Source organism: Mytilus galloprovincialis, chromosome 6 (assembly GCF_965363235.1).
Source record: "Mytilus galloprovincialis chromosome 6, xbMytGall1.hap1.1, whole genome shotgun sequence".
NCBI lineage: Eukaryota > Metazoa > Mollusca > Bivalvia > Mytilida > Mytilidae > Mytilus > Mytilus galloprovincialis.
Genome location: NC_134843.1, coordinates 70,569,631 through 70,583,079, shown reverse-complemented (window position 1 = coordinate 70,583,079; position 13,449 = coordinate 70,569,631). Strand labels below are relative to the sequence as shown.

At 30.3% G+C, this 13,449-nt stretch overlaps 1 protein-coding gene across 1 annotated transcript in view; it reads right to left on the bottom strand.

Moving 5' to 3' along the window:
• Positions 1-2,357: 2,357 nt before the first annotated feature.
• The window catches only part of LOC143080217 (fatty acid 2-hydroxylase-like), a 36,835-nt gene continuing 25,743 nt past the window's right edge, over positions 2,358-13,449 (bottom strand). Inside the window, exons 3-6 of the mRNA XM_076255945.1 lie at positions 11,414-11,666; positions 8,396-8,562; positions 5,233-5,482; positions 2,358-2,829 (exon numbers count right to left, since the gene is read on the bottom strand). Of these exons, the coding sequence (XP_076112060.1) occupies positions 2,771-2,829; positions 5,233-5,482; positions 8,396-8,562; positions 11,414-11,666 (729 nt within the window). The 3' untranslated portion in view covers positions 2,358-2,770. The remainder of the gene's footprint in view (positions 2,830-5,232; positions 5,483-8,395; positions 8,563-11,413; positions 11,667-13,449) is intronic.

Sequence of the window (13,449 nt, the reverse complement as noted above, 5' to 3'; positions counted from 1 at the left end):
TTAACTTGCTTTAGAATTTGTCCACATTATTTCTCCTTACTAAAATCTAGAAAATATTTTTAACATAGATGTAGAATCAGTTAATATATTAAAGCACATAATAAGGTGTAACACCACTAATTCTGGCCCGGCCAGAAAGCACATACCAGAAAGTAGTACATATTTAACAAAAAATAGATCCTACGCATGAGTGTAACTTTCAAAATATGTAGAATATTTAGGTATTTTTGGTATCAAATGAAAGCTGAAGGACTGGTGATCATTGTGGAACCCTTTTGAACTTTTAATTTTGAATATTAAAATAACTGCACCAAATTTTAAATAGAGGGTACAATTTGTCTTTTTGTAGATATGAAGTACCGGTTTTAGGTACATCTGAAGTTCCCGGAACCAGTTCTTTCTCATATCCCATTAAATGTATGTTGATTTTTCAGTACAAGACACCATAAAGTGTTGCTTTGACATGCAATGATTGCCACTTTATTTGAACTTAAAACAAAAGAGGTGTGCCTGTTTGAAACAGAGGAATTTAACATAGAAAGCAATGGGACCATGAATTAGTGGTGTACTTCCATAAGGCTAAAACCTGTGCTGCTAGTTATCTCCACCTTGATGTGAGGTGAAAAACTAAAGCTCTATGTTGAAGCCCTAACTGTGTCTTAACTTGAAGACGGCAATAAATGCACTTTTCATTTGCTTCAGGTTTTGCAATGTCAAGTCACAATGTGTGTAACCATTTTGAGTCATGAATAACTATATGTTATTTCTTTTTTATCATTATACAAAATTAGAATATTTTATTACTTATTATACATAAAAATAAAATCAACAAAATATACAATATCATTTATATACACTAAAGGGAAATATATGAGGTCTAAGGGTGGAATAACATGATAATAGTTTTTTCAACAACACAACCAATTTATTAATAACATCACTATGGCAACAGAATATTTTTTGACAACTAACAAACATCAGATAAATAAACAGTTCAGATATGACTGACAAAAATATAAAAAAATACTATAAAATAAACACATTTAAAAAGTTTCATGGGCTATAATCATTCAATTTTCAGAATTTTTTTAACAGAAGATTCTCTTGTTACTTAATATATTATGAAATTTTAGGTATTTATCTTATTTTTGCTATGTTTCTAGTATGAATTTTTCATTTATCAATATACATTATATTGTACTGGTTCATCAAAGATACCAGGCTTAATTTAGTACGCCAGATGTGTGTTCGTCTCCGAAAGACTCATCAGTGACGCTTATATATACATGTTTATATAAGGCCTAAAAACAAAACAAATGAACACAGCCAAGGTAAAATAATGCAGAAACCTCGAACAAAACATAAAGCGAATAAAAATACCAACAACACTCAGAATACCATATGGTATTTTAAATTATTTCAAACTTTAAACCTATAAAAATATTTTTTAAATGTAGTTGTGGCACTCTGCTGTATATAGTAGCACTATGTTTTCAAGTACTGATATTGATATAAAAAGAAATTCTGAAATTCCTATTTTTTTAGCTTATAAACACAATATATCTAAATTATAAACCCATGAAAATGGAAAAACTACTTCCAAAAAGAATGTTATATTAATAAATCTACGAAAATATGTAAAGCACTATACCTAAATCTAATCTAAAATATACCAAAAAAAAAAAGACGTACTTAAAAGGTCAGAGGGTAATGAATAACTTAGGTGGAGAGTAAACATTAAAAAGAAACTTTATTTGCTCAATCTTGTAAGTTTTTTAGAAATGGTGACATTAAAGTGATTCTATGCAACCAATGAATTCATGAAATGAAAATTAATCGCAAACTCTTTTTTTTATCTATAACTCTTTTTATATAAGACACATTAGGAGCAATTTTAATCAAAAAATTCTATTGCCTTTTTTCTCATCCAACAGAAAAATGGCCAAGCATAGATGCACCCTCGAAATTTGTACAGTAGTAAATTAAAAGTTTAGAAAACAGTTTGTTTTGAAAAATTGAATAAATGTTTTCAAATACTTGAACAAAACCAATTACAAAACAAAACGAATACAAAACAAAAACTTTGGCTGAATAAAACTATGGGCAAATGACACAAGTATAAGAATTATAAGCAGACTGATTATATTATATTTTTGTACAAGCGGATGGAAGAAAGATAACGCATCATTGACAACATCACTATCCTTAAGGAATTTAACTTTTGTAAAAATGAACCTATTTCCTGTTTCATAAAAAAATGTCCAACTAGAATTTATTGTAATTGTAGTAAACTTCAATGCCAACATTTGAATGTAGCTTAAACATATTAGATTGTTCAAAAGAACATATGGATCAGACACAAGCTAAGTTTTTCAACTACCGTAAGTAATGTCATCTCCAAAAATTTTAATTTATAAATTGAGGGCCAGATATAGGACAATAAATCATAGTTGTACCCTTTTTTTGAAACAGGGGTCCATATTCTTAGCGGTAGAACACAGCTAATAACATCAGAGTCAGATTCTGCTGTCATGGTTGTAGTAGGAAGAAAAGATCCACTATCTAGAGGTGATTGCTCTACACAGGTATTAATTCAGCAGAGTGTTTGTCTTTACACAGGTATGAAATAGCCCTTCAGCAGACATGTTGTTTTTATACAGGTAGATAATGCCCGTTTAGAAGCAGATCTGTCTTTTTGGAAATTCTAGTTATGTCTGTGTAAGATGGTACCATACACATTCCATCATAATAAGTCTGTAAGGCCACAAGTTTAACCCTCAATTAGGGTGTGGAATGGATAATCCCACATCTTAGAGGAAATTCCAAAACCTGTAATTTGAAAAGTCTGAGTAAAAAACATTTTTAAATATGAATATGAATACTTTATTAAATCAATCATCGCTCAATAAGGAATGTTACATATCATATAAAAAAGAAGATGTGGTATGATTGCCAATGAGACAACTATCCACAAAAGACCAAAAAACAATTTATAAAACAGTTGAAGAATTCTTATAAAAACTATATTGAACAGCCCGACAAACAATGAAGATATATAACAAGACAGATATGAAACAAATATAGGTCCGAGCAAACAGTTATGATGTAGTGAATTTATCTATAACAAAAAACAACAAAAATCTTTTAACAAAAATTTGTAAGGGTTCCACGGAACCCAGTGTCTCGCCTACTTTTGCTGTTAATCGCAGACTCAACAAAAACAAGGAAAGACATCAATAAAAATTTCCCTCTCGATACTGTCTTTTGGTTGAAAGAAGCTTCCAAGTTTGGTAAAAAATCCAGGATAGTTTATGAATCTAATAAATGTTTTATAAACTTTAACTGCAGACTGTATGTAATGTTAACTGGAAGAAAAACTAAGTCCATTTATAAGTAAAATACGGAAAAAGTGAATTTTTTTTTCACAAAATTTACTTCTGAATAATATCTTTTGATCAGAAACAAGCTTTTGTCTAAGTTTGGTAGAAATCCAGGATAGTTCAAGAACATTATAAAAATTTTAAAAACTTAAACCACAGAGTGAATGTTTTGTTTCTGGCAAAAAAACTAAGTCCATTTATAAGTAAAATACGGAAAAGTGGAAATTTATTTTTACAAAATTTTCTTCTTGACACTATCTTATGATCAGAAACAAGCTTCTGTCCAAGTTTGGTACAAATTAAGGATAGTTTATGAAAGTTATTAAAATTTTAAAAACTTCAACCACAGAGTAAAATTGAGAATGGAAATGGGGAATGTGCCAAAGAGACAACAACCCGACCATAGAAAAAAAAAAAAAAAAAAAAAAAACAGCAGCAGAAGGTCACCAACAGGTCTTCAATGTAGCGAGAAATTCCCGCACCCGGAGGCGTCCTTGAGCTGGCCCCTAAACAAATATATACTAGTTCAGTGATAATGAACGCCATACTAATTTCCAAATTGTACACAAGAAACTAAAATTAAAATAATACAAGACTAACAAATGCCAGAGGCTCCTGACTTGGGACAGGCGCAAAAATGCGGCGGGGTTAAACATGTTTGTGAGATCACACATGTTTGAGTGAATGTAATGTTTGAGTGAAACATGTTTGAGTGAATGTAATGTTTCCTCGCAGAAAAACTAAGTCCATTTATAAGTAAAATACGGAAAAGTGGAAATTTATTTTTACAAAATTTTCTTCTTGATACTATCTTATGATCATAAACAAGCTTCTGTCAAAGTTTGGTACAAATCAAGGATAGTTTATGAAAGTTAATAAAATTTTAAAAACTTTAACCACAGAGTGAATGTAATGTTTCCTTGCAGAAAAACTAAGTCCATTTATAAGTATAATACGGAAAAAATGGAATTTTATTTTCACAAAACTTACTTCTGGATACTTTCTTATCATATTCAATTCAATTCAATATTTTTTTATTTACGTCTCACCTTATGTATAAAATTACACAATACATTTATAACAGATACAGATACAAACAAGCTTCTGTCTAAGTTTGGTAGAAATTCAGTATAGTTTAAGAAAGTTATTAAAATTTTAAAAACTTTAACCGCAGAGTGAATATTTGTCGAAGCTGCCGCCGCTGATGGAATGTAGGATCGCTTAGTCTAGCTTTTTCGACTAAAGTCGAAGGCTCAACAAAAATTAGCACGTGCTCGATTCAAAAAATATTTTTAAAGTGTAGTGTATTAATTTTGGGACACATCCTAATTTATGACGTTTTAAAAACTGGACCAGATCACTAATTTATCTTAACATAAAATTACTATAAACTGTTTAGACATGTCATTTCCATTCCATATGACTATATTATGCATAAAATATAAGGAAGTAAAATTGAAAGGTGTATGAATCAAATGTAAAACACTGTCCGCATTAGGGACTATATAAGAAGGACGATAACTGTGTCCCAGATCTATTAAAAGGCTAATACCATGACTTCATACAAACATAAATATGTTATTATGATACTCTATTTCTAGAGAATTAATATAATATTAGACTTTATATATTAGAATTAATAATTATATGTTTGAATCAGAGTTATGATACAGAGAAAAGAAACCGGTATAAACTGTCTCAAAACATTGATATTTTTTTTCTTGACATAGAAGAAAGAAAGAAATGATTTCACAAAGCCTATTGTTCTACCTTTTTCTTAAACATGCTGTTGCTCAAATTATTTAAAATTTTGAAACAATGTGTAGGTATATTCTATATGTATTCATCTTACCTTTTTGCTGGTTTTCAAAATGATGTCTGACATGGTATCTTTTAAGTGATTTAAAATATGTTGTTGATGGCACACCATGATGAAGGTAGTAATGGATCATATCATATGCCAGGTAACCACCAATGGACCCAGCAAACATCATAAGTGCCGCTGAGGATGGCATAAACATACAATATAAAGAGTACATAACCATCCCCAGGCCTATGGCTGGAATAGGAGGGAAAACTAGTCTTTTACTATCCATAGGTGTCTGAAAAACAATGATGTTGAAAGATTTAATTTTTAGTATATAATCATTTCTAAACTCTGATTAAGGTTTTCTGTCAAATTTGCTATGGTAATTTGATTATATGTACAAAATAGATTATTCTCTGCAACATTAAAAGGTTTGTGAACAACCTTTTAAAACTTAGGCAACCTAAAAGCTTCAAGGAGCCTGTCTCACTCATCTGCCATTTTTGAATTAAAATGATTATTTGTGTTAAATAGAAACTGTGTGAACCAAAATCTTGTTTTAATCAATCTTAGTTTCTATTACCATGATTACAGTTTTTCAGATTATTGAGAAAAACAATAAATATGTTTTAAAATATATCATCAAATCCACTAGAAACTTTGGTCATTTTTACTTTATAACAGATCTTCAATTGCTTATTGAAAACCCTTTATAAATTTTCTCTCTCAATTTTCAATAGTTTTGAACAAAAACACAAAAAAAAAATAACCATTCAAGGACAACAAGCCAATAACTCATATAAGTAGTCTATACGTCTGTACATGCATTAAGCCGATCATTTTCTTGTTAGAATTGTTTTAAATTTATCATTTCAGATCATTTATAAGCAACTACCTGTATGTGATATTGAGTTTTGGTCATTGTTGAAGGGTGTACGCTGACCCATAACTGTTAATTTCTGTATCATTTGGTCTCTTCTGAAGAGTTCTCTCATTGACAATCATACCACATTTTCTTATTTTTATATTACAATTTCAGCCATATTGACCTATTAGTAGATTTCATTTTGCTGATAATTTTTGCATTATACAATTTCTCTCAATCTTCTATATTTTTTTGGAGAGAAAAAAAAACACAATGAAAATAGGTTAACTTAATTGTCGTTATACTGATGGCTAAGGACATGTTGACATTTATTTCAAAAAGCATTTAAAAGAGTGTGGCAGACGTGACAGACATGACAGATGGACTCCTATATACTTCCGTACGGTCAAGCGAGGTGATAAAAAATAATAGAAAAGTAAAAACAAACAAAACTGAGCTTGTCCAAGGTTTGGTTTAAAAAATAATGCAAGGTCAGAAATTTTATTGCATAAATTGTTGTTAGCCACCAACTTAACAGTTTGGCATCCTAATAAGAAATTAAAACTTTTAAAAATAGAAAATATCAACCCAAAATAACACAAAGCAACACCTTATTGAGAAAATGATCAGACCAAATTAAAATAATTTAACAGTTTGGCATTAAGATAACCATAAACAGAAAATATGAACCCAAAATAAAAACAAAGCAAAACTATAAATAGAAATTATCAACCCAAAATAAAAACAAAGCAATGTGTAAAGAAAAGTATCAAAACATCTTAAAGCCATTAACATCAGCTGCCAAAATTGTCACTTGTTTATTTTGGTTCTGATCTCATTAACACATGATTCTTCTGGGATTAAATATATAGACATCTTTTGGGTTCTATTTATAGTCATGTCTGTGACTATATATATATAGCCATGTCATTAGCCTTATACAATGAATTACACTTCAAAAAAAAATCTTGAGTACTAATTAATAATATCTTAAAATAGATTTTACTTTAAAACACAAAATACTAGGACATAATTGTCACATCATGTTTTGAATTTTATGTATTTTTGTATTAAGTATACAGACACTTTTTAAAAAATATATTTAGTACTTATTCATAACATCTTAAATTAATTTTTACTTTAAAACGCAAAACACTATGACATAATTGTCACACTTTATAAAAAAAATAACCTCAGTACATGTACTGTTAACTAATAATATCTTAAAAAATATATATTTTACTTTAAAATGCAAATCACTATGACATAATTGTCACCATGTTATGAATTTCATGCATTAAAATTAGTAAACAGGTGTTGAAAATGACCCTGACACAACAATCTGAAGAATAAGTAATGTTAATTTACATTTTGTGTGATGAATTTTACAATAAGAAATGTGTGTCAACCTCTTCCCAAATATAATAAGATCAAAAGGCTTAAATCTTTAATAAAAAACATACCAGAAATTACTAATCTTTGTTTGATAACAATCATTTATATATAGGGTAAAATTTAAGTTTGAATCAATCACCAAAGTATTAACCTAAGAAAAAAAACTTTTTAACAGCAATTTTACAAAAAGTCTTTATATAGATTATACAGTTGTTTTTCCTGTTTGAATGGTTTTACACTACTCATTTTTGACACTCTTTATAGCTTGCTGTTTGGTGTGAGTCAAGGCTCCATGTTGAAGACATTTCTTTGACCTTTAATGGTTTACTTTTATAAATTGTGACTTGGATAGAGAGTTGTCTCATTGGCACTCATACCACATCTTCTAATATCTATTTGCATGTGTAAGAACTTAGCGTGTGTACCGGTATATATTAACTTGCAAAGTTCTCATACAAGTCTTTCAGCATCTTAGCATTATGAGCCATCAAGGCAACTTGAGGAGTACGACTTGAAGAAAGTCAATGCAGCTCCATAACAGGGGGCCTGATGCATCCTACCCCTCTTAAAACGGCCTTGGGTGCTATAATTGTAGGTTATCACAGCTATTTTAAAAGTTATGATGTTATTTGAAAATGCTGGAGTTGATTGACTGTTGGTGTTTAACCCCACTTTCACATCTCTGGTCTATTATATCATAGCAACAAAGGGAAACAATGCCTTGTACTGTAAATTCAGAAATTATTGCATCGTTTATTATTTCGATTTTGTCATTTAAGACTAAAATGCATTATTGAAAATTACAATATTGATAAAAATCTGAATATTCAAAATACGAGTTTAAATTATTGCGATTATAACCCTATGGCATTTTTCACAATAATAAAAACATCACAATAATTTCTGTATTTACAGTATATGAATATCTACACTATATCTTTGCTTTACCTTATGATGTTGACCGTGTAACAGAAAATGTACTAATATGAGAGATGGATAGCCGGCAGGGGGCTTCATGTGAAATAACCAGCGGTGAATAATATACTCCTCCAGAGTCCAGAACATCAAGCCAAGTAAATATAATAAGGAAGCATTCCAACCATTTATTGTTATACCTACAATAATAAATACAAATAATAAATTCCTGATTTTTTTTAGAATAAATAAATGACAAGAAAAAATTCATGTTTCATCTTTTTTTTTCTGATACTATAGACACTTTTATGAAAATGACTATTTAGTGATCTTAAGACAATCAGTCAGCAGACAATATCAATTGTATTAAAGAAATAATGTGAAATTTCCATTTAAAAGCTACTGGTTGGTAACTTGTAAAGTCACTGTTTGTTTTGGGAATGTCTTTCCCATACCCTCTATTAAAAGAAATAGCACTGAAAAAAAATTAAAAACTTCAAAAGTTTTTGACATATGTTTTTGACATATGTTTTTGACATATGACATATTCATACTGCATCTTCTTAAACATAAGTTTATTCTTATATTGTACTGTTACACCACTGTCCCAGGTAAGGGGAGGTTTGGGATCCAGCTTACAGGTTTAACCATGTCAGATTCTAAAATTGAGAATGGAAATGGGGAATGTGTCAAAGTGACAACAACCCGAACATAGAGCAGACAACAGCCAAAGGCCACCAATGGGTCTTCAATGTAGCGAGAAACTCCCACAGCTGTAGGCATCATTTAGCTGGCCCCTAAACAAATATGTATACTAGTTCAGTGATAATGGAAGTCATACTAAACTCAGAATTATACACAAGAAACTGAAATTAAAAATCATACAAGACTAACAAAGGCCAGAGGCTCGGGACTTGGAACAGGTGCAAAATTGCGGTAGGGTTAAACATGTTGTTTTATTTAGATCTCAACCCTCCCCCTATACCACTAGCTGTAGAAAAAACATATGCACAACAATACGCAAAGTAAATCTCTGTTTAACAGAAGTCCGAGTCCGATGTTTGAATATGAAACAAAAGAAAATAAAAAAAATGACAATAATACATAAATAACAACAGAATACTAGCAGTTATTGACATGCCAGCTCCTGACCTCAATTAAACAAATTGCAAGATAATGTCTTCATCATAAGAATATCAGGCACAATGCCTCCTGTTAGGGGTTTAGTATCATGAAATATATGAAAAGAATATAACCTGTGCCATGCCAACAACTGGTTTTAGAATTATTAAATGTGTTTAATTCTGATGCAAAGTCCCTATAAGTGAAGCAATATTAAAGCCAAAATATGCAATCATTAATGACCTGACAACAGTATTGTAACTTTGTCCCTTCTTAATAAGTCTGTTTAAAGGTTTTGTTAGCTTTTGAGGTGAATACTGACATTTTTGTGCTTTGTAAAGAATATTACCATAAAAGATTGGATGTGAAATACCTGAACGTATAAGATATCTGCATGTTGAGTTATATTTACGAATTATTTTCTTATACCAATGATAAAATTTAGTAAATGTTTTGACTAGATATCGAAAACCTTGGTGTAATAATTTTTCAGTAATACATAAATTTCTCTCGCTAAAATCTAAAATGTTGTTACATACACAAGCGAATCGTACAAGTTGAGATATATAAACACTATAAGATGGTGACAAGGGAATGTCACCATCTAAAAATGAATAATTTACAATAGGAAATGAAAAATCATCTCTTTTATCATAAATTTTTGTATTAAGCTTCCCATTATTGATATAGATATCAAGATCGAGGAAAAGGCAGTGGTCATTGTTAGTATTAGCTTTATTTAAAGTAAGTTCAACAGGATAAATTTCTTTAGTATACATACTGAAGTCGTCATTATTGAGAGCCAATATATCATCCAAATATCTAAAAGTATTGTTAATTTTTTGTATCAAATAATGTTTTGATGGGTCTTTGCTGATTTTAGTCATCAACTGTAACTCATAACAATACAAAAACAGATCTGCAATAAGTGGTGCACAGTTTAGGCCATAATAAATATAATAAATAATAGGTTTGTTTCCCCAAACGCTACCTACCAAGAAAAAAGCTGCCTAATTCTTTTATTGTCCTGATTTGAAGAAGTTTTTTTTTAATCAAATAGGCATGAAGACTAATAAACATCTGATACTTCAATTTCTTTTTTTGAAAAAAAAAGAAAATGCCTACCTACCTACCCACTGTCTCAACCTTTGGGTAGGGTTTGGGCAAACCAAAATATTTTTAAGTGTGGCCGTAAGTTCCCATGGGAATTCCAATAACTTGACTATATACAGAATCTCCAAAGCGAACAAAAATGTTATCAAGTAAAAATTCAAGCGCAGAAAAAGTATCAAAGCATGTCCAATTAATTGACATAGTTCTTTTATTTGTGGTACTGTATGTATATGCCTGTCCTGAGTCAGGAGCCCGTAATTCAGTGGTTGTCATTTGTTGATGTGTTCCAAATTTGTTTTTCATTAATTTTTTGTACATAAATTAGACCGTCAGTTTTCTCGTTTGAATATTTTACAATAGCCATTTCAAAGCCTTTTATACCTGACTATGCGGTATGGGCTTTGGTGACCTATAGTTGTTAATTTCTGTGTCATTTGGTTTCTTGTTGAGAGTTGACTCATTGGCAATCATACCACATCTTCTTTTTTATATCCACTAGAGACCAAATGACATAGAATTTAACAACTATAGGTCACCATACAGCCTACAGAACATAATGTAAATTGTTTATTTACTGAAATACTCAACTTAACCTTTGCATAAAACGTATAGCGGTTATTTTCGCTGGTGTAAAAATTTCCATTTTCATTGAATAAGATATACGAAAAATTTCAGGGGATTCAAAACTTTTATCAATACCTTTGCCTGTGCCCTTTGAAATAGGCAGAAATTATTTTGGCAATTTTGTTATATCCGCCAAAATAAGCAAACATTTATATCCTGTGAAAATAACTCTCTATACGGTTAAATACTTACTATAGGAAGAATTAGCTGGCCATTCCACTGGATTCTGCACCAATGAATAATAGGACAATCCTATTAAGATAAACATTACAGGAAGCCAGAATATAGGAACTATATACCAGGAACACTGGGAAAAATATTCTACAAAATCCCACTGGAACAATCTCATGTGGGTATCTACTGGAACATGGACCCAGTCAAAATATTTGTCACCAAGACTGGGGACCTGCCAGACTATTGGTTTCGACCAATCAATGAGACCATCCTGCAAAAGAAAGTTCCAGTTCTGCTGTTTTTTAATCATGGACATTATACTGGTCTGAGTGATAGACACGAATTCAATAAGCAAACAACATTTTTTTAAGTTACTTTTTTACTTTTTGGTTCTTTTTATAAACTGCAAATACTTTGTTCTTTTTATCAAGATTTCAAACTAGAAAATATAAGTTGCAAGTTTTATGCCCCTCTTCAATTATAGGCAGGGCATTACATTATCCAATCAATAAAATTGAATCAAATGTTATAAACAGAGTGTAAGAAGACATTCCATTATATTTTGTTTTTCATAAATCTATTTTGTTATAAATTAGGCAGTTAGTTGCTCAGTTGAATTGTTTCATAATTATTTTTCATGTAGGGGCCTTTTACAGCCGACCATTCAGTATGGGTTTTTCTAAAGGCCATACTGTTGACTACAATAATACATCCACTTCATTTGAACTGTGTTGGATGCTGGGTAATTGTCTCGTTAGCAATCATACCACATCTCCTTAATTTTTTTTAAATAACAGGTACTGAATAAAACTGATAAATGACAACAAAAAAACACATTGATGTTTACCACATGGTAAAAATTAAATTATTTAATGCCCAAAAAGGTGCAAGCCAGGGCCGACCGTGCAAGGGCTGTATAGCCAGTCAAGGTCATTAAAAACTTCCATTTGTTGTTGATGTTCTTCATCTCACTGGGCTTCATCCAATTATAAAATTTGGGAATCATGATTATTCCTTTACCACCTGTTCAAATTGTAGGCTTGAAGTGTTTTTCAACATGACAATTTACATGAAATAAAGAACTTGCTATACATTTAAATTACTTAAGATTTTTTTTTATTTAAATGAATGAATTTAAATTGAAACATGATATATCACCTAACTAATGCTTTTGTTTTTATGTAAGACCCCACATTCCGATAAAGAGAGAATTCAAGTATAAATTATTTGTATACATATCCATTATAATTCTATTAGTAAAAGCTTCTATTTAATTTTGTCCCGTATACTACTTAACAAAAGGGAGGGGAGATTTTCATAGACTATTTATTCTATACAGTTTTTAGATTTATAAGAAATAGATAAAGGCAGATGTGGTGTGAGTGCCAATGAGACAACTCTCCATCCAAATAACAATTTAAAAAAGTAAACCATTATAGGTTAAAGTACGGCCTTCAACACGGAGCCTTGGCTCATAACCTTTTTTGGCAAATATTTTACAATACTTGTCACCAAGTGTTATTTCTACAATCATAAGAATTAAATTATCCCCTTTATTTTTTCATTTTATGTATTTTCTTTATTTTTATTTTTTTTTTTTGGGGGGGGGGGGAGTGGGATTAGGAGAGGGGATGTTAGCAATGCTTCCTAAAAAATATTATAATACACCTATTCCAAAAATTAAGGTGGTTGATGTCCCTATCTGACTATAAATTATCTTTACTTGTGTCCACACAACGCTTGTAGTGTTTAAATCTACCGTCAAAAACATAGTAAATCTAGACAAATTTATACAGAGATAAAGTGCTCTATAAAATAACATTTAACTTATGTTAGTATATCATAAAAAATTTACTAAAATTGGATTTTGATCCTACATTAAATAATGGCTAAGTCCTTAGGATTAAATTGTAATTCTTGTTGCGATAAGGCATAAAATTTAAAGAAGTTAAGTATTGAATTTTTTCCTATAAATGTATCATATTCAAGTGTGTAAAAAACTTGTCTTGTCATTCAAACTTTGTGACAGATTACAGTTTGACTATTACATTGGT